Source organism: Oxyura jamaicensis, chromosome 3 (genome assembly GCF_011077185.1).
Source record: "Oxyura jamaicensis isolate SHBP4307 breed ruddy duck chromosome 3, BPBGC_Ojam_1.0, whole genome shotgun sequence".
Classification (NCBI taxonomy): Eukaryota; Metazoa; Chordata; class Aves; order Anseriformes; family Anatidae; genus Oxyura; species Oxyura jamaicensis.
Genome location: NC_048895.1, coordinates 55771173 through 55792117, shown reverse-complemented (window position 1 = coordinate 55792117; position 20945 = coordinate 55771173). Strand labels below are relative to the sequence as shown.

General features: G+C 39.1%; 1 protein-coding gene across 2 annotated transcripts in view; it reads left to right on the top strand.

The window, feature by feature from the left end:
- AIG1 (androgen induced 1) overlaps nt 1-20945 on the top strand; it is a 123231-nt gene that overhangs the window by 36897 nt on the left and 65389 nt on the right. For both annotated transcript variants that reach the window (XM_035322934.1, XM_035322932.1), the window contains 2 exons: nt 352-507; nt 8460-8561. In XM_035322934.1, the coding sequence (XP_035178825.1) occupies nt 352-507; nt 8460-8561 (258 nt within the window). The remainder of the gene's footprint in view (nt 1-351; nt 508-8459; nt 8562-20945) is intronic.

The following is a 20945-nucleotide window of genomic DNA, read 5'->3' as shown; positions in this document are numbered from 1 at the left end:
AAACCAGGTTTCTTTTGATTTTACTGACTACCTACTTAGTGTATTTTCCCTGCACTGGCATCCTGGTCAGAGTGTTTATTTGAGTACGCTCAGAATGTGAACCTTTTGGATAAACAATTGGAAAACTGGTTTAGGTGAATACACTACTTACCCAGATAACTTCCAGCCTGGAAGCACAAGGGGCCTTTATGTTTTATGTGAACAAATTCTACTCATCATGAAGTAACTGATGTAACTTCCCCACTCCCTGACACTGTTCTGAGGCTGTTCCACACCTTTGCCTGCATCTGCCTCTGCTCTCTGCCAGTCTTGTGTTTCCATTGCTGAAGTTGTGTTCCCATTTCTATGCAGGTTATCCAGGCAGTCTTCTTCGGGATCTGTGTGTTGACCGACCTTTCCAGTCTTCTCACTAAGGGAAATGACAGTCAAGAACAAGAAAGGCAGCTGAAAAAACTCATTTCCCTCCGCGACTGGATGATGGCTGTTCTGGCTTTCCCCATCGGAGTGGTAAGTGTGGTGATAATCTGCTCATCTTCACAGGCTGGGTGAGTGGTGGTGTTTGCTGGTTGTCATTTGCCTGGAAGGCTTTTACATCTCTTCACATGAGACCGCAGAGAAAGGGAAACAGGGTAGAGGTGATTTTACTACTCTGTATTTATCACAGGTGTAAGAGAACACAGATGTTGCTGGAATTATTTCTGGTTCATTGAAAAAATGTACTATAGGAAATAAATTGTACAAGTGATCTCAAATGTGAATTCTACCAGTGGGTTCTTAAGAATCAGTTTGGGCTTCTTCTGCACCTCGTGTCACCATCAGTTGTAAAGGAAGTGCTGACTGACATGTTTCACACCATACTGACCTGACTGGAGCTCTCAGGCTGTATGCTGTTCTGTCATGGAGAAGAAGGGAAACTAAAATCCAGGTTGATCCTTGTTAATCCCATGGGGGATTTGGAAATGACAGAAGAAATGGGGTAGGAAAAAAGGAGTTAGTCAGTCATGTAAAAAAAGGCGCACAGAAGGTATGGAATAATATGGTTTTTAGATGTCTTTTTCAAAGGAAAACTATTCTTTGGATTGGATTCTGTTCCACTGGGACACTGCACTTCCCTTTCAGTGGCAAAAGGTGCTCAGTGTCTTCAGGTGTTTCATACTACACACTGAAAATGTCTGAAAATATAGAATTTCATGTTTTTATGTGGAAGTGTGTCTGTCTCAGATTAGTTCTAAACTAATCTGAGTCAGATTAGTTTAATGTACCCTAAGGTTAGGGTACATTAAAAGAAAGGAGAACCTTTCATTAAAGTACTGCTTTTACTATAATTTGGGATGAATCTTTATTTCTGAATTTTAATTTTGATGTAGAGTAGTTTAAAATACGTTCACTTTTTTCATTGTATAACTACTAGAAAACTTTCTCAAAGTTTGTACTGTTTCAATAAAGCTGAACACTCATTTTCAATTAACAGCACTTAACCCAATTGATCAGTATATCATTTATAATTTGATTTATTCAGAGATGCTTCATTAGATGTGATTCTCAGTAATGTGAGATTTCACAATATATGAAGAAATAAAGAATGCTTTTGCAAAGTTAGAAAATGCAAAGCAAAGGTGAAGGTGTTTCCTTCATAAATACCCACTTGGTAGCCTTCACTTACTGTACTTGCTGGCCTACCTCTTGGGAAATGCCACAGTTAATGTTGGGGTAGCAATCTGCAGTTCTCCAGCCATGATAGAGGAATTGGTATCAACTAATAGATTTAAAAAAAAAAAGATCTCTGAATAAGTAGGCTTACAAATAGATATTTTATGTGTGCAGAGATATATATGTTACATTTATATTTTAAGGGAGTTTGGGAATTATGAAGTAGTTGTGATTGTGATCGGCAGCAGCTCATTTTCCTGCCGTGTTGATACTAGAAGTGAAGAGAAATAGAACAATATAACATTATTTATCTTTATTTAAAGAGTTTAAATGCCTTTTTCAATATACAAGTGTAAGCATCAAAACCATCTACAAGGATTCTCTCCTGCCTCTGTTTTAGTGCTGTACTGATGTCGGTGTACTTTTCCACCCTTGCAGTGTTTCTGACCTTGGAACTTTCAACATCTTAGCTTCTTTTTGGTTTGGCAATTCTGCAGTTTTCAGCTGCATGTTTTGTGGGTTTCTTTCATGCAATGTTTTGCTTGCCACTAGTAAGCAAGGAATCCCTGCTAGTCATCTAGACATCTGCTCTAGACATACTGTTGCAAAATTAAACAGTTCCCAAGGGACATTTTGCATACCTGGAGCTAGCTTGTTTCTCGGTGATTTCATGCATAAACTACTTCTTACACACAAAAAAATCCAGAAAATAATAAGGAATGGCCATGCTCCTTGAACAGATGCACTTAACTCCTAAAGGTAATGTTTCAGTGGGGAGGTGGAACAATTGTTTACCACGAATTCTTTCAATTTACTTCTAATGAAGAAAGCTCAAAAAGGTTGTTTTTATTATTGCTTCTTCTCCTGGCTACTGGGAGACAAACAGCAGAACTTCAGAGGGTAACACTGGCCTCATTGCCCTGCCTCAGGCTTACATGTCTAACCCACACCAAGGCAGCTCCTTCCCAAAACCTGACCCTCTCTGACAGCCATCACCGCACTGCAGCCGCCATGTGCCCAAGCACTAGCCAGTGCCTGTGGGACAGCAGACCTGCCACAGGCTGGCACCACTTTTCTTTAACGTGGTTATGAGAAGGAAGGGTTTGCCTGAAAGTACCAAATGTCTAATGCTGGTTGTGTTCTTTAAAGACCTATTTATGTTCAAGAAAATACCCAGTGAAATTCTGATATGCCAGGGGTGCTTGTTAGGAGGAAGTTATTAAAAACAGAGTGTCTGCAGGAAAAAAGTTAAAGTTCTCTTATTTCCCATATTCTCTTAACAGCTTTCTCACTCCAAAAAGTAAAAAAAGAACAATGTAAGTTCAAATGCAGATTTTTTTTTGAGTCTCACCCACGTAGCTCTCCATGGAGCTTCTCAGCGCTTTCCAGTAGCGGCACGAGGGAATATCCACACAGAAAAATTGAACAGATGTGAATAAAATCCTTGTTGGGTTTCTGATGTAACAGAACAGTGGCCATGCTTAAATACTTGTCAGTTACCTTAACATCTAAATTATTTTTATTGCTCAGTGTTTTACCCAGGGCATATTTAGGGAATAATGCAAATACTAGGGGAACATTTTAAAGCCCACTAACTGTAGTTTTTCAAGAGCTATTCAACACATTTTTTTCTTTATTTCCTGCTTACTGAAGCCCTTGAGACAACTTGCTCTGAAATATAGATGAGAAAAGGGGTTTCCACTCCCAAGTCAAACAATGATGTGTGAAAAAACACGTAACAAACTACAGCATTTCATTTTTAGTACTTCCTTAAAAAGTGTAACATGTAAACCACCTGGGAAGTCTGACCACCAACCTCCTCCCACCTTCCAAAGGAAGGGAAAGAACCAGCCCAAGGGCAAACAAACTTCTTGGGTGGCTTTGCAACAAATCAAATCTTGCAAAATCTTTGCAGCAAATCAAATTTCTCCAGTGTTGTGCTATGCATTGCATATCTCCAGGGGCTCTGATAAAACTGAGAGTTGCCAACCTGCTATTAGGTTTAGGAGCATCAAGCAATAAACATGAACCTCTTTGAAGGACCTAATGACTACTGTTTACCTATTGTTCTTCTTTTTAGTGTAGCTTTTAAGAGAATGAAATCAGAAATAACAGACCAGTTTTCTGTGCAGTAAAGTGTTATTCCATATGAAGTCTCTGGGCAACACTTCCTGGCCCTTTTTAAGGTTCCTGTAAGGCTGGGATACTATTCAAATGCCTAAGACATCAGGACGCATCCACTGAAAAAAAAGGTTTGTGATAGGCATTTTAGAAGTTTGCTACCAATTCTTGTCTATACTGCGTGTGCTTACCACCCCTGTATCATCCTGAAAGAGATTTGTGTTGGGAGTAGTTTACACTACTAAAGAAATGTAAGGCAAGCATAAAAGTCAAAGCCTAGACCAATATTTTAAACTATCCCTACTCTTTTCTATTTGTCTGACGCAGATCATGGAGTTTCCAGGTTTCTGTTGCTACTTAGTGTTTTGTGTAGATGAGACCTTTATTGATGGTTATTGTAATTCATTTGTACTGTACAAGAAGAGAAAGAGATAGAACGGGCATTTCTAGGTGTCTAAGACTATGTCTAGTAGAAATAGAATGAAGAAAGAAAATTGATATTGTTACAGATTAGAAGAGCAATTGCTGTCTAGAAAATCACAGACTGTACATTATTATGTAGTTCTAATAGCTCAGTTTGGGCCTGAGTCTAAACTGGCAAGCATGATCTCATTTGCATAAATTATACTTTTATGCTTTTAAAAAGCTGTGATGCTAAAGACAGAAATCCAGGCATGCTTCTCTATCTCCTGTTTCTTAGTGGTATTTTAAGAAGGTGCTAGTGCAGTCAAAAGGAAAGCTGATCACCCTTCTTCTGTTAACAATTAATAATGCTGATTAAGGATCTTATCCCAAGGAAAGATGTGTAGGCATTTGCTGCAGTCCCTTACTTGCCTTGTTATTTTACTGGGCTACAAAACAGTTTTATTTCCATCATTGATTCTGCCATGCTGAAATCTCTCTATTCCAGACCATGCCCTCATTGGTGGTGAAATAGCAACTGGTGAGGGAAGCATGAGCAAGCAGTGCAGCTGACTGCTGAACTCTCTTTTCCAAGGAGAGCCCTCCCTGGTTTTCAGTTCACACTCTTTGTGATTTCTTTCATTGGCCCTTTTCAAATTCAATTGGTGTGATTTTATGCTAGCGCTAGATCCCACATAGAGCCAGTAGTACCATGCCAGTTTGCACTTATGGCAGTCTGCTTTTAATAACAATTCACTTCTATATGTAATGCCTTTAACCCTCAGCGATGCTCCCAAGTGATATATTTATACTTGCACTTAACCACAGCTGTCTTGGGAGACAGCCAGAAAACTTACCTTTAACTGCACAACGTGTACTTAGATGTAATTTTGTCAAGGTCAGAGTTTTTTATTTTATTTTTTTACTTTGTCGTGAAGCCATCCAGGAAATGAGTGAACCTAACTGTGCAGCCCAGCCAAAACCAAAAATACATAGTGCAGGAAAATAAAGATCCACTGGGTTCATTCTTGTTTTGCATAACATTTCTTGGTTGGGCTCATCTAAAACAGCAAATTATGCAATTCATTTCATTGGCTTCCCCCTCTTAGTTCCTTTTTGCTTCCATTCACAGTATTTTGATAAAGCTATTTGTTTTCCTTTTTGACTCACCAACCATTTCCCAGCTTGTCCTCTAAAATTGCTCCTTCGGCAGTGCCACATGTTCTCATGTCCTTCTCTGAAGCTTCAGAGACAGAAGACAAAAGCTTAAGGAGAATCTCCTTAAATGGGGAAAAGAAGAGTTTTGTTTTCAGACTTTTTTTTTTTTTCCTCAGCTGTGTATTTATTTAGTGATACTCTAGATGTCTGTGACAGTAGCTACTCCATATTTTCAAACGATTTCTAAGGTTTGCTTGCAAATACGAGGTTCCCTTTGGTCTGTAATGATCCTAGGTAGGAAAAGTAGCAAAAGAGGGACTCTTCTGTTCTTTTATGGTGCTTAACCTTATGTTGTTTAACCAAATCATCAGTGTCTTCAGAAGGTTGGCAGTCTTAGGATACTTCTGTGCAAAGAAGTGTAAAAGCAATTCCTGGTGTCAGTTTTGTTCCTTGAATTCCAGACCTTGAGTTTGTGTGAAGAGGAGGTGGAAGAGTGACATTTGTGCCATTTTGGCTTGGGAACAAAAGAAAATAAAAGTACTGGACTCCCTGAAATAATCATTGTCTGCTGCCTCCGAGCAGCCTGTTCAGCTTGGCGTTTGAGGGCAGTACCATGACTCTGGCCCTAACAGTAATGAACTGTGCCACAGGGAAGGTGGGATTATAAGCATAAGAGATGCAATTCTGAGCCTTACATAGGCAGCGTAAAGAAGCAGCTCCTTGCAATGGCCTTGTAGGGCATGGCTGTGTGTGACCTTGGCAGAGCCCAGCTCAGATAATGTTTTACCAGTAGCAGAGGTGGTTCTGAAGTACCAGACCAAGAGCTGCTTATTAATCAAAGAACAAATTCAGAAGCAGCCAAAGGATCTAAATAGGAAGTCCTCATTAATAACTTTTTTATCCAAATTGTTCATTTTTATAGTTCATTTTAGTTCACAGTTCAACAGCTTGTTTTTAGGATTCATTTTACCCAAATGAACAAATTGTAAAGAAAGGCAAGGTGAGCCATCCAGACACTGGGAGGGATCTTCCCCAGGGCGCTGTGTTGTCTCGTGCCTGGTCATCCTCTGGGACAGGTTGGTTCTGTAACACTGATGGTTTTGCGCACTTCCTTTACCTTATGTCTACCTTGCGATAGTGCTTCGCTAAGCAGCGTTTGCCGTCTGTACCTCCAGATGGCTGCAACCAGCCAGGTTGATCTCGTTCCATCCATTGGCTGACTTTGGTAAAGGGACAGATGGCACATCCTCTCTTTTCCTATCTTTACCTCCATGGCAAAGTCGATTATTTTATGCTGCTCCACACAGAAATCGCAGATCGAAACATGCCAGCTATGCTGTGTTCAGTGCAGTGAGGTTTGACATCGTTCTGGGTGATCGTCCTTGCTGTAAGACTTTGGAAAAAAGCATTATCTCGTCTTGTTCTTTATGTGCCTGAATCTCCGTGAGGTTTTATGTCCCAGTTGGTCTTAGCAGGTTCTCAGGGACCCACTGCAATAATGCATGACTTCTAGGAAGCCTGTAGAGAAGAGGATACTTTGCTTCCATTTTCCCGCTGTTCAGCTATTGCTGTCTTGGCACTCATGTTTCAGCAGGTGTGTAAAGAGCTGGGCTGTGCCAATGCCAGAAGAGAGACTTGCTGTGGGGTGCTTTACACTTGCAATATTTTTCGGGCTGTCCATCATACCCTATTTTTTTTCCTGGCCTCTGTGTACTAGTCAAATGGTCTCCGAGCTTATTCCGAGCAGGCACCGATAGCTGTCGTAACAGATGGGTGAGTGTGCGGGAAACCAAGAAACTATGTACTGTATGCACGCTGGGGGAACAGCGTACTGCTTCGGATCATTCACATAGCTGTCTGACCCAGGCGTGCGTTCCTGAGGCTAGAACAAGGTGCCGTCAATAAACTGTAACCTCGGTTCTAGCTTTACAGACTCAGAAGCATATGAAACAACTTATACCTACGCTATCACACATACTCGTAATTTGCTGACCTCGCTGAGCTCACCCCACGTTTCTTGCACTTTCTCTCATCTTCTCCTCCAAGATTAGTCCTGATCTGTCTAAGTAAGCTCATGGGCCAAATCGGTTCAGATGTAAATGAGTACTTCCCTGCTGATTTCAGCGAAAGTCGTATCTGTCGTCTCTCAGACTTGACACTTGGACATGTTGCTACAGTGTAGAGATCCCCTCAAAATTGTCATTGAAAAGCTCCTGGCCTAGGTATCATTTTTTACTTCTGTAAGCAATAAGCTTTTTATTATTACAAAACCAAGAGCTCAAATTCAAGGTAAAAAAAAAACAAAAACAAAAACATGTTTTAATTAGAAAACTACAGACTCTGTTCTTTGCCCAGCTAAGGTAAGCTAAGACTATTATTTCTGTAATTTTCTGTGGTTTTATATTGTCTTTGCTTTTCAGACATCAGATTATCTTTAATGAATTAGTGACAATTTGGCAAATGTTGAGCCTAGCACAAACTTTATCTGAGCCATCTGTCCTGCCCTCAGTTTAGAGAAAATAATGGTCTTTCTTTGGGCTCCTAGTAAATAGTCTCTGACAAGAGCTAGGGCAAATTTTGTACTGATAAGGGAGGGGAATACTGGAACTCTTCTCTGTGCATCCCAGTCTGTGAGTTGTGTGCAGGCTGCTTGAAGTGTTAATGTTTTTTTTAATAATGCTATTTTGATGGCTGACATTAAAAAGTGCTAAGATGAGTTTAAAGGCTTCCGTTCAGGGATGAATGCTTCATACTTATATGTTTTATAAATTCCAAGTGATATTTTGCCTGATTTTCCATTTGTTTTCAGTCCCATTAGTGGTGGAACATTATTTATGCACCACATCTGCTTCTAAAGTACAGTACTCAGTTGTAATTTGGCCACGGGCACATAAGTCAAAAAAAGAGATTTTTTTTCCAGGCTGAAAGTAAAAAAAAAAAAAAAAAAGGAATACTGAATGCAAAGAATAATCCAGGTTCACATTATTGATTAAAGCAAGATTAGGTTGAAAAATAATATTATCTATATCTGTCCATAGATCATTTGCTAAATGCCCCACTTTGCAATCTAGAATATGTAGCTAATTGCTCAGAAACATTTATATAATTATGTCTTTTTTTTTTCCTAGTTTGTTGTGACGATGTTTTGGAGCATCTACATCTATGACAGGGAACTGGTTTACCCAAAGCTGCTTGATAATTTTATACCAGCATGGCTAAATCATGGAATGGTGAGTAAAGTGAACATCTTTCCTTCCTTGAGTCCTTTAGTCATTTGAATCCCTATTAGGTTGAAACAGTGTAGAGATTATAACTTGTGCTTCCAAGATCCCTGGCTAGTTTTGGGGGTGAGATGTTTTCTGTGATAGGGTACCCTTCCCAGAGTAATGCCCTCCTGGTCACGAGGAAATTTGATCAAAACAGACTCCACAAAATGAAAGTTCCGACTTCGACAAATCTTTCTGCAAAATGACAGAAACATTTGAATGATTCTTTACAACTCTATAAAAAGTTTTATTTGTGATGAAATATTTTTGGTAAAAATGCATGTTCAGAAAATCTCAGTATGTTTTTTGGACTTCCGTGTTTGTAAAAATAAAATAAAATCAAAATACTTTCTCATTTCTCAAGTATACCACACTTGCATAGTAGAATCTGTACTCATAGAAGTAGTTTCTTAGAAGAAATTAGAACTTTCCATCCCTATCTGGTATGTCAAGTAGAACATTATTTCTCTCAACTGTATGTTTAAATGGTAAGGGGTACATTTTTCCAACAGGTGCTTAGTACAATTTATGCAGTATTTGGAGTTGAAAGATGTAATGTTTGCTTCTCTTGCTGTGTTGGTGCAAAATATTTCTTTATTATTTTGTTTTCCATAGCAAGGCATGGCAAGCCTCTTGACCTTGTTGTTCATCAGTAGATGACAACAGAGCTTATCCTTCAGCAGATCTGCAGCAGATCAAGATTGGTCCACTACTATTGACCTTGATAAATTGCCACTTTGTGGAGTGGGGCTGATGACATTGCTATTTATTTGTTTCCTAAATTGCTTGTGTTAAAGGAGAGGTATGAGTATTCCTACTGATAAGAGGAGCATCAACTCCTGCTAGATACTGCACTTTTTATGATGTTGTGAGAAGAATGGCATGATGATGTGTATGTGCAGAGCTGAGCAAAGAGACTGGTGAATCTTACTGTGTTTGTTTGGACTGCCCTCCTTTGAGTTTTGAGATCACAAACCAAACACTTGCAAGTGCTGCCAAGCCATACGTACATTTTTTCCAACACTACATCAGTGCCAACTCTGATGACGTTTCTTCCAGGTGACGTTCCACATACTGAAAGTGCCTAACCAGTAACGTTTTTCATGAAAGTGAAGCATTTGACAAGTGGTCCTGTGTATTTAGGAAGTCTCTTCTGTGCCATAACTAAAAGGCACTTCAAGTACCTGTTGCTTTCTTAGAAATATATACTTACTGATAGATTTGAAGAAGTCTTCTGTTTGAAATTTTTGGACACAGTAGCGTTTGCTGAAATTAATTGTGTGCAGTCATCTTGCACATCTTTATTTTCAGCTTGGAATATTATAGAAGGCATTTTTGAAAGTCCTTTGTAAAGAAATTGTTTGCTTGTGTCAGTCTCCATTTATCCAAGTGTTCTTCAGCTCGGTCACAGGGAAGGCTCACGACTGTTGGGCTTTTCACCACCTTTCAGTCTAATTCTTTTTGATGTTTTAGCCATCATTTTATCTTCACCAGCTTTCATAATAATTAATTCTGATGCATTACCCATCATAATACGACAGGGTTTGGGGGATGAGGATGGAAATTCTGGGGAGAAATTGTTCTTCATAAACTACCTTGAGAATGCTGGCCTCATTTATTAGCGGAGTTACAACTTTGACATGGTGGCTTTTAGAGAACATGATAAAGGTCCCCTTGGCAAAAGGGTAGGACCTCTACCAGCAGAGTTTCAGAAAAGTCAAAGTCCACAGCTATTGTTTTCTACTGAAGTAAACATTTATTCTCATCTTTTCTTGTACATTTTGACAGCAGCTGTGCATGCTCGGTGATAATTTTTCTGAACTCAAGAGTGGCTGTGCTGGAGCCTAACCTTGCACAACAAAACTTACAGAAGAAATTCATTACCCTTGACAGAATGAAATCAGATAGGACAAGTTGGGTCCTTCTGTTACTACATTGTTGTTGATGAGTTCTTGTTCTCTGTGAACATTCCCTACAGTGCCTGGTGCAGCTCCTAATGATTTGAGCTTAAATGCTAATTTCACCTGTAAACAGTCTGTCCAGGTTTTTCCTACTATTTTCCCTAAGCACATGATTAGGAAAAGTAGCTACGTAAAGTGGAAAAATTCAACTAAAATGGTAAGGTCTTTCATGGTAAGAAGATTCCCTACTTTAAATGAAACATCATTTTTTCAAAAGTTTCTGCCACATATTATAACTAGCTGTAACAAGTTGCTCAACTGTCAACATCAGCCTGCTGCAACATCTACAAGGTGAAAAGGAAAGATAAGTCATAAAATCTGTGGCTCTAATAATAGCAATCATTCTCAACAGTAATATGGACATATATCAAAATACTCTGGAGTGTACATACTTTAAAACCAGTTTAGGGTGACTATCTTTAAGGCTGTATGAAGAAATTGTTTGAAGGGCTGGCCTGATTAAGTGCATTAGCCCAGGCAGAAGTACTCTGTGCAGCACTGTCTGCTGCTTTGTTAGTTTACAGTAATTAGTTCTCTTCACCCTTTTTCCTTCTCCCACCTTTGTATCCCTTCTCTGCAGTTAGAACTTTGTCTACATTTTTTTTAAAAAAAGAACATTTATTGAATTGATGTTAATGGCTTGCTAGCACTCATACCATTCTTTCACAGAAACATTTTTTCAATATTAAAAATATTCCTAATGAAAAAAAAAAAAAAAAAAACTGTTTAGAAATGGAAAGTATAAGGGAAATGAGCCCCAGAGCTATGCAATCCCATTACCAATTCACTCTTGATATTACTCTTAATATTGTTTATAAAGTTTTATAGAAACAGAAGAAGGCTCATCACAGTACACAAATGTCAAATCACTATTTACCAGACTATCAAATTGCCTTTGGTTTTAAGAATGATATTTCTGTTGCATATATGCTATAATAGTTAAAAATACAGTTCTTGTCTACAGAAAAATCTGTGTAGTCAGTGCAGTGTGGTACCAGATGGTACCCCATACATACAGATTTGAACACTTGTGAAAGGCATGACTAATAGAGTTGTACCGTGCCATAAAGCTCATATATTTCATCACCTCAGTCAGTTGGTTCATTCATAACCAATAGTATCACTAAGACTTCATAAATCACGGGGGGATCAAGGGTGGGGTTGATGTTGATTTTAGCAGAGCAAGGACTTCATCTGTGTTTATTATATGAAGGACCACATCTGAACAGCTGATGTTAAGTAGGAATCAGTAGGAATAATCTATCCCTTTAAAGACAACTATTGAAGAATAAAGCTATATCTAAGCCTGGGTCTGTTTCTGAAATGTCACGTTCACTTCCTGTATTTATTAGGTATTATGCAGATGAATTCATCTTTGCTGGCTACCATTTTAATTGCCAAATTACTGAACTTTTCCATCAAAGATGTTGTTCGTGTTCTTGAGACTGCCCTGCACTGTGGATCCACATCAACCCCTAATTCCATAGGCATATTTTCTATGAGAAATATTATTTCCCTATTGCTGATGGCCATCTATGTGATCTGTATCAGCATTAGGCATTTATAATTAAAGGCTAACCTTCAGCATTTAAAACTGGTATGTCACAGCAACAGAATTCAAATCTGTTCATTTGTTTTACCCTTTTGTGTTGGGACTGGATAGGATGATGCATGGAGAGCATTTGCTTCCAAAAGTGATATTCTCTTCGGTATTAGCACAGACTATAAAGCTAGAGGTTGCCCTTATTCTAACTGATGCCCACATAAACGGATCTGTAGTCTGAATTAATTTAAGCTTGAGCACTGTTGATTTTGAGCCAGGTTACATGGCAGGATTGTGTTCAGTATTTATCCAAGTTAGCATACCATTTCAGCAAGAGTCCTTCTGTGTTTTTCATAGACACTGTCCCAAATTCCTTTTAAAGATGTGAATCATCTTTTGTTTGTGGCAAGGAAAGTAAAATACAGAAATAGAGTTTACTTAGTGAAGAGTTTAATGTCTCTGGAGGTCGGAAACAAAGAATTGTCTTCATATGAAAACTCTATAGAGGTGAGAGGCTGGGGAAGGGGAATACAGTCAGACTCCGAGGAGCTGGAAAATTGATTATTGTATGGGTTATGTGCCACTACAATCTGTATGCACTCTTTCCATTCAGTAATCTATTCTTTTCATTCCACTTTTTGGAAACAAAGGCACTCAAGAGGTTGCACAAAACCAGGGACAAATAGCAGACACAAAAAAGAGAGGAAGGAGCTTGTCCAAGTGACACATCTTTTCTTCTTTGTCAACTTGCCTTTTTTTTTTTTCTTTCTGGCTGCTCAGCTGAAAACCTCAGCCCACTGGAGAGTGGTACAGAGTCCTTCCCGCCACCTATCTGATTTTTGCTCTTCCTGGCAGTCTTGTGTTAGATCCAGTGGCCTTGGCTGGTTTGTTCCTTTTTTTTTTTTCTGCTTGAAAGCTTTTTTCCTTAATGATTCAGTGAGCATAAAAATACAAAAGCTATGCAAAAATTAAAATTTATGTTAACCTGACCTGTAGAGATTCAGAGGTCCAAAACTGGTGATTTTTGGTGAAACTGTCTCATCCTCATTAGTCAGGTCAGTTGCTACACCATGCTTGCTCTGATGTACAAACAAGATGACCTTTCTTTCAGCAGTGTTCTCATCCAGTGTGTTGTCCTAAAATCCTATTCATAAATGACTCATTTGAAGTAGTGTAGCATATAGCATTCTTCCTGAGGATGCTTTCTGAATACACCAGCATCCCATATGTGGGCTATTTTTACTCTATATACTACACTTCGGTAATGTCTCACGCTTCTATCTAGAAATCTAACCTGTTCCTGGATTTGTTTCTAAATCCAGTTTAGGGTTCTCAAAGACATTACAAGTTAGGTGCTCTTCTTGAATCATCTGTCATATTTTCTTATGTTAGGTGTGAATAAGATCTCCCGTGCTCCAAGAGGTAGTTTCCACTTGTTACATAGCTTGTAAAATTTCTGGTAGCAATCATGGAAAATTTGTAGCTTAATTATAACCTTCATTTCCCACAGAATACCCAGTTCTAGGTGGCTACAATTTAAACATCTGTCTGAAGAAAAGAATAGCAATTGATGTTGGTTCCTTGGGGACTCAGAGTATTTATAAAAAGAGTGAAAATAATCCCGTTGGATCTGTACGCTCCTTGCATGCTCATGCTGTAGTTATGCTGCTGTGTCTGGTATCATTATCTGCCAGCTCCACAACTGGAACATGAATACAGTAGGACCAATTATCCCCCCACTCTGGGGAGAAGAAGAGCAATCGCATAAAAATGTGGGTTTGTTTGTTTGTTTGTTTGTTTGTTTTTAATTTTCCATTACTTGTGTGAAGGGCCTGGAAATTGGTTGTATGTCAAAATTTGTGATAGCTAGCACTTTCAAATTGAGAGAGGCTTCTAGACAAAGAAGATGGAATTACGTGGGTGGCATCCTGAGACCATCAGGAAACCCCTTTCACCTAATGCAGTAACAGCACGGTGTTTTTGTGGAGTGGGAAGCTGGCCTTAACAACGCTGTATAGCTGCCAGAGGAGACTCTTTACAGTAAGTTGAAGACAGCTTTCTGACTGAGCGCAGGTGCTGAATGTTTCTGGTTATTTGTTATTTCTAGTAATCTACCGAAGCACACACACAGCCTCCTCCCCACACATAAGCACCCAGTACATAGGAATGATAGACCTTTTGTAAAATATTGTTGAGCCTTTAAGTTAAACCTGTGAGCCCTATTCTAGAGGTGAGCATTACAAATGAAAAGCCTGAGAGCCAAGCTCCCCAGATCAGATGTTTTTCTGAAGTTTGCCTTCATTTGTTGACAAGGTGATGTAACTCGCAGCCTGTTAGCACAGGGGCTGAAAGCCCGTGGTGTCTGCACCGAAGCAAGAACAGCAGCTGTCAAAGGAGGGGCGAAGGGGGGAGAGCAAAAAAAGAGGTTAGGGAAAGATAGTCGGATGAGAGGAAAATATAGGTGTGAGTAAAAGAAAAGAATATAAAAGTCAGTTGATACTGTTCCAACCTAAAAAGAAGAAAAAAAGGCAGCTGAAGCAAATGAATAAAAAATGAACCAGAAAGTAATGTAAACAAGATGGAAGAGAATGGAAAATGATAACGAGGATCTCGGGGAGGGGAAGGATGAGGAAAGGGGAAGCAAAGAAATAAGGAAAAAGAGGAAATGAGCATGAGTAAGATTTCCTTACTGCATCTTTCCATTACTTCCCTGGGAAAACTTCCCTGCAATCTGCTAATCAGAGGAGGTGAGAGCAAGGAGATGGCTCAGTGATGCTGCTGTTGAGAGGGGTATAATTGTTTCTGTTGCTGTTGAACATAGCTCTGCAGGGTAGACAAAGTAAATTTTGCATGGTGAAATGCCAGGAGCTTCAAATCCTTGTGAAATACTTAGGGATAAAACCATGTGGAACTTGTTAGTACAAGGCCTGTGTTCATATGAATTGTATCTGGGTGCTGTCTGTAGAATGGCACAGGTGCCTCTGTATCCCTGTTTTTATCTGGCAATGCAGTTCACTGTCTTGACTGACCCTCAAAAATCTGACCCTCTAACATCTAGACCTGCTGCTGAAAACAAGGCTGTTTAGAGTGTGCTTTATTTTTCCAAACTAGCTGTGAAGTGTGAGTTGTGTTGCATATTACAGTAGTCAAATGAGCTATTTGCTTGCTGAGGGATGCGAGCATGCTGGAAGATCATGTATTTGAGGCACCAGTGGTAAGACGGAGTCCTGCCTGCATTTCAACCCTTTCTGCTTTAACAGAAAAAGTCATGGGTAACCTTGAAACTAATAATAATGGTAATAGTAATAATAAATCTCAGAAACAGATTTTCAGATGAAGTTGCTCATAGAAATGTTTGGTAAAGCGATTACTATGGGCACAAAACAAATGACCAATGAAAAGCCCCAAAAAGATGTCCAAAGGGCGTCTTAGACTTTCTGTCTTCCTCTGGGTGTGGAGAGTGCACTGAGCAGTGTTTTCCTAGAACCAGGGTTTGTCCCTGGAACGCTGGGTTTGTTTGTTAAACCAGCAGCGGAGTGGGACAGAAACCCATTCACTTCATCCCCAGAACTCTGACAGTAATATGAATGCCAGTTTTGTTTGACCATTCACGTTCAGGGCAGCTTACATTGCTCACCCCAGTCACTGCTGGAGCCATGCACAGTTCTTTTGGGGTGCTTAAGCTGGTACATCTTTCTGATGCTACCACACGGTATCTCAGATGTGTGGTTGGCAGATTATAAAATAATGTTCAACTTCTAAATCAGTGCAAAATGCGTCAATAATTTATAAGCATTTTGATAACAATCTGCATGCCCTTTTCTCTCTTAATTAAAATCAGGTGCCTGCTTTATCTTTCAACATAATAGATTTCTGTTTTTTCTCTTGTGCTTTTTTTTCCAGTGAACATAGGCAGATGATAAAATCAAACTGTGACTGATACAGGATTATGATTAACAATAAGTATATTCAAATAGCATCTTTTATCAAGAAAAGAGAACATTTCACTGGAAAAAAAAATTATATACTGGGGGTGTTGCTCATGTTAAAGAAAGTTGAGTATGTCAGCTCCCTGCTACAGGTTATGTATTCTAAAGCACCCCGTCTGCAAGTCATCTTAGATGTGATCACTACAAAAAAGCCTTATCTTTTAACCAGCAGGCCATGCAAACACAGGAAAGGGTGCAAGTATTGTTTCAAAGACATAATAGCTTAATATGCAATTATTGTCTGTTTTTATGCATTTAAGAGGACTATAGTTTGCCTTATGATTACAATGAAATGCAATGTTTTGTATCCTTGGACACACTTGTTAACATTCATTAGCACATACTCAGATAAGAATTAATATGTATATATGATAAAAGTGTCTTTGTACTACATTGTACCCACTGTACTAAACTGTGCTGTTAGTGTTCACACATGTGGCAAATATGACTTAATCAGACCACAAATATTTTGCAGCATTCCATGGTATCTCATTTATTTGTTTAATTTGCCGCTATAGCAACTGGATTCCATGCTTTTAGATTCTTTTTTTCACAGACCTATGATCTACTTGGTTGAAGCTTGGCAGACAGCATTTCCTTCAATTGAAGACATATGCACTAACTCAGTGACCAGATTTTTACCTATTTATCATTGTTGGAAAGTGGGTTATTTCTCATGGACACGATACCAGAGGAATCAGCAGACCTGGTGAAGGGAGTTTCAGCCCAAAAGCTTAGATGCTTTTTCCAGCCCTTGAAGCTGGTGAAATAAAAGATATTACTTCTCCCTCCATCACGAGATCATTAGCGCTACAGGAATGCTAATACAAGGAAATATTTTGACATTGTTTTTGTAACAAATTACCACTTTTTAAAAGTAACTTTTCTCTTTGTTAATTTCTGTCTTTTTACACGTTTTCATATTTGGAAACAGACAGCATTTCTGGAGAAAGCATTTCATACTCAGATGATTAATATGTTGAAGTAGTGCCACAGCAGTAATGTTTTGTGCACATTGATCTGTAGAAATCAAGGATTTTGGAATGAGCTTGGGAATTACTCTTGCTCATGGTGGCCTATGAGCATTTGACATAACCTGTTTTCTGCCCTGCTGGGTAGTTCAGTCCCCATATTTTTACTTTCCCACACAGAAACAAGTTAAAACTGCATTTTAGTAACTCCTCAAATACAAGAGGTTCAAATCTGGGATGTAGCCTGAGGGGTATTTTTGAGAGATGTGTAAGCTGCTGCCACTAGTCACACAGGTCTGCAATAATCCTGTTCATTTTTGGACGCTCACCTAAATCACCGACGTCCAAGCCTGGTGCCCTGCCTGGCACAAAGAGTTGCCTTTCAGAGGCAGCACTACTCAGAGGGACCGTGAAGGGGGGAAGGTGGCTCTGTTCCTCCCTCTAACACCACAGTACCCTGAGCAGGGAAAAGCTCCACCATGGAGAAGCAGCACTGGGCACGGAGGTGTTTCAAGGTGGCAAAAGGCAGGCCAGTGGCCAGTGTGTCCTCTTACACCTTTGTTGCAGTATGAACTGGTGTCCTTTAACTCTGCATAGCTTGCCTTCTCTTCAAAACAGGCAACGCTGCGTATTTGAAGCGCTGCTTAAACTCTGTTTTTAAATTTCAGTTTTATTCCTAGTTCTGCCACTATTTTACTGAATAATGACAGAAATAGCTCCAATCAAAAGCCAGCTTTTATGTGTCTTAATTAGTTAACATCTGCATCTTGTGGGGCTCTGTAATGACAGTTAACAAGACAGGGGTGGCTGTCACAGGATTTATATAGCCATGCCTGATTCTGGTTATGAAGTGTCCCAAGCAGGGCAGCTGCAGCCCCAGACGAGAATACCCACTGTGCTCACAGATACTTCCCTTTCATGTGCCTTAGCATCCAGTTCATTCAATTGCAATGAAGAAGTGAATGGCCTTTTTACAAATTACTTTGAGGTTCACGGGTGCAGACACAGCTAAGAGCTAGAAGCTGGTATTGCTGTCCATTCTTCTGTAGAACAGAAGTGACCTCCACTCCAAATAATAACATAACCTAAGGTTGTACACTAAATTTCAGGCTATTAGTATCTCATAAAACACTGTAGGCTGATGTGATGCATAGTATAGAAAGTTCAAATAAGCCTGGAAAGGAAATTCTTCCTTATCAAAAATGGCTCTAATATTCAAATCACATCCTTAAGTCTGTTTCCCACAGGAAGAAACTTTATTTGCATCTTGGGGCTGTTAGGTTTTTATTCTGTTATTTTTTGTTTTACCAGCTTTCTATAAACCCTATATGCAGAGTTCCAAACTGCTGAGTCACTACTATGCACATTTTTGTGGCTTCTTTTGCAAATACAATATGTAATGTAGAAAATTTTCATGAACTATTTATGGGAAAGATGAAATATGTATGTCGGTCTACTGAACTTTGTATTTTAAGGCACTTTTTAAAATGAAATGGGAAATGATATCATATTCTAAAAAGGAAACATCCATTAAAATGTGTTTTTACTAGTACACAGATTTACTGATGTTCCTATTAACAAACAAATGTGCGTTGGCTGCGAGTTGTTTAAAAATACAGCTGCAAATCATTTTGAAAGGTGAATGTATGTATTCTTAGATCAGAGACATAAGGGGGATGTCATTTTGGTCTTCGCTGCTGAAACAGAGGAATGAAAGATGAATAATCAGAGGGAATTAGAAGGAGAAGGAAATCCATGTGTCAGTAGCTAGGAGGAAAAAGTTATAGTCTTAGAGGTTGTTAAGAGGAAAAGGCAGAAAAGCGAGCAAAGTAGAGGAAACCAAATATTGAAATCAAGAGGTGTTAATAGTAGTCAGCTGGAGAGAGCCACAGAACGTGGAGGTGATAATTGTGTGTACTGTACATCACTGAGAAAAAGCTTGAAAGAGAAGTTTCAAGTACCCAGCATATATTGAAAATGCGACCCTCCATTTATTCTAGACCAACATGCAGAAATTCGGCTTTGTTCGGTTTCCTGTGACCACTACGCAGGATCGTTGTTTGCAGAGCGATTTTCTTTGTCAGACTTTTTTGTGCATACAGAAGCGAAAGTGCTTTGCACCCTCACTGCTCTTCTGTCCCCTATCCCTGGGGCTCTTCAGATCTCCCAGTAGCTTTCCCAAGCATTCTGCTGCTGAGCCTCCCACAGTCGTGTTCTCCACGTCCTCAGGTTGCTAGGATCGTAAGATGTTGGTATGGTAGGTTGGCTATTAGTGTAGTAACAACAACAGTACCTTTCTTAAGAACATCTCAAGTAACTTTAACCTGAGCACTTGATACAGATAAATGTTTTTTTCCTCAAACCTCTTGCAGTCTAAATGAACAAAACAGGTAAAGACTGGGAGAAATGAGTTATATTACAGAGGAGAAACTGAAACACAGGATTTATGGTTTGCCTGAGGTGACTGGAGTTCATTAGAGATCGAACTGCAAAGTGAATCTGGATTTACTTTGTTACCCAGAGCTTTTACTAAGAAGTGATCCTTTCTCTCCAAACTGGGCAAGGAAGACCGATACATAGGGAGTGAAGGAGCACTTACTTGGGTTTCAAACTCTCACTCAATTGCAACGAAGAAGTGACTCGATCTTTGAACAGAGAGATGTTGCTCTAAGTTCTCCTTCACTTAGTTACAACAGGCGTTTCATTATTTGCGGTTTGTTTATATTACTGGAAGTACAGGTTCATTTCACTAGCTGCTTTTGGGTTTTTGTTTTCCTTTAGTATAGCAACTACTATCTACTTGTTCCAAATAATTTTTGGGGCGTACCTTTTTATCAGACAAAAGATCCCTTAGTTTTCCATTCGTCCTCTGATGACTGATGATTTGAGAAGAAAGACTCTGACATGTAAACAAAAGGATAACTTAAGAAGGATGAACTTGGAAATTCAAAAAAATGTCAAAGCAGAAAAGGCCCCTCTCATCACCCCTGTCATTTGGACTTGATTTTTCTGTTGCTGTCCAGACGGATGTTAGCATTAGTAACACAACCAAAAAATTTTGAGAGTTCTGCTTGGAAATTTCTTTAAGATCTTCCAAAAGTCTCTTTTATTGAGACAAAGATATTTCAAAAGCCTTTATGGAACTGCAGTTGCAGGTACATGGCAAGAGGGACAGAAGTAAAAATATTCTTAAGACAGAAAAGGTACCTTGTGCAAAAGTGTATCACTGACTACTGGCTATGAAGGGTTGTATTTTGATTATTTCAAATGAGAAGTGTTTACTAGACAAAAAATTGCACTAAAATGGGCAGTGACATGATGTAGAGGCCTGCATTCACTTTGGGAAGTACCTTTCTTCAGGCAAGAATTCAGTGTTTACTAGCCCTGTCTCAAATCTGAACTCTACAGCTTAACTGGCAACAATACAAATATTCACAGCTGTATAAAAAATGTTATTTAGTTCACAACAGTAGCCATGGTTACCTGCATATTTTCATTGCCTTATTCATGTGCAATTCATTTTTTTTCTGGAAATACCATTACCATGTAATATAATACTGTACAGCCTCTCGGTAAGTGGTAAGCCTCTTTACAGTGTAAAGAAGAACATTTTGCAGTGAACCTGAAAGCAAATTATATCAAATTGGCTTGTAGATGGAACATCCCACCTATACCTTGTCAGGCAGAAAAAGCCGAGTCTGAACACTCAAATGGCATTGTGACTGCAATTTCAAAATATAAATAGCAATATGTAAAATTGCTGGCGTTTAAAAGTCTCTGACAATGTTTCTACCACACAACATTTAAATAGAGCTTAGTCCCCTGACAGATGACACAGACAAGGCCATTACTGTCAGTACAAGTGACAGCAGCGAATTATTCTC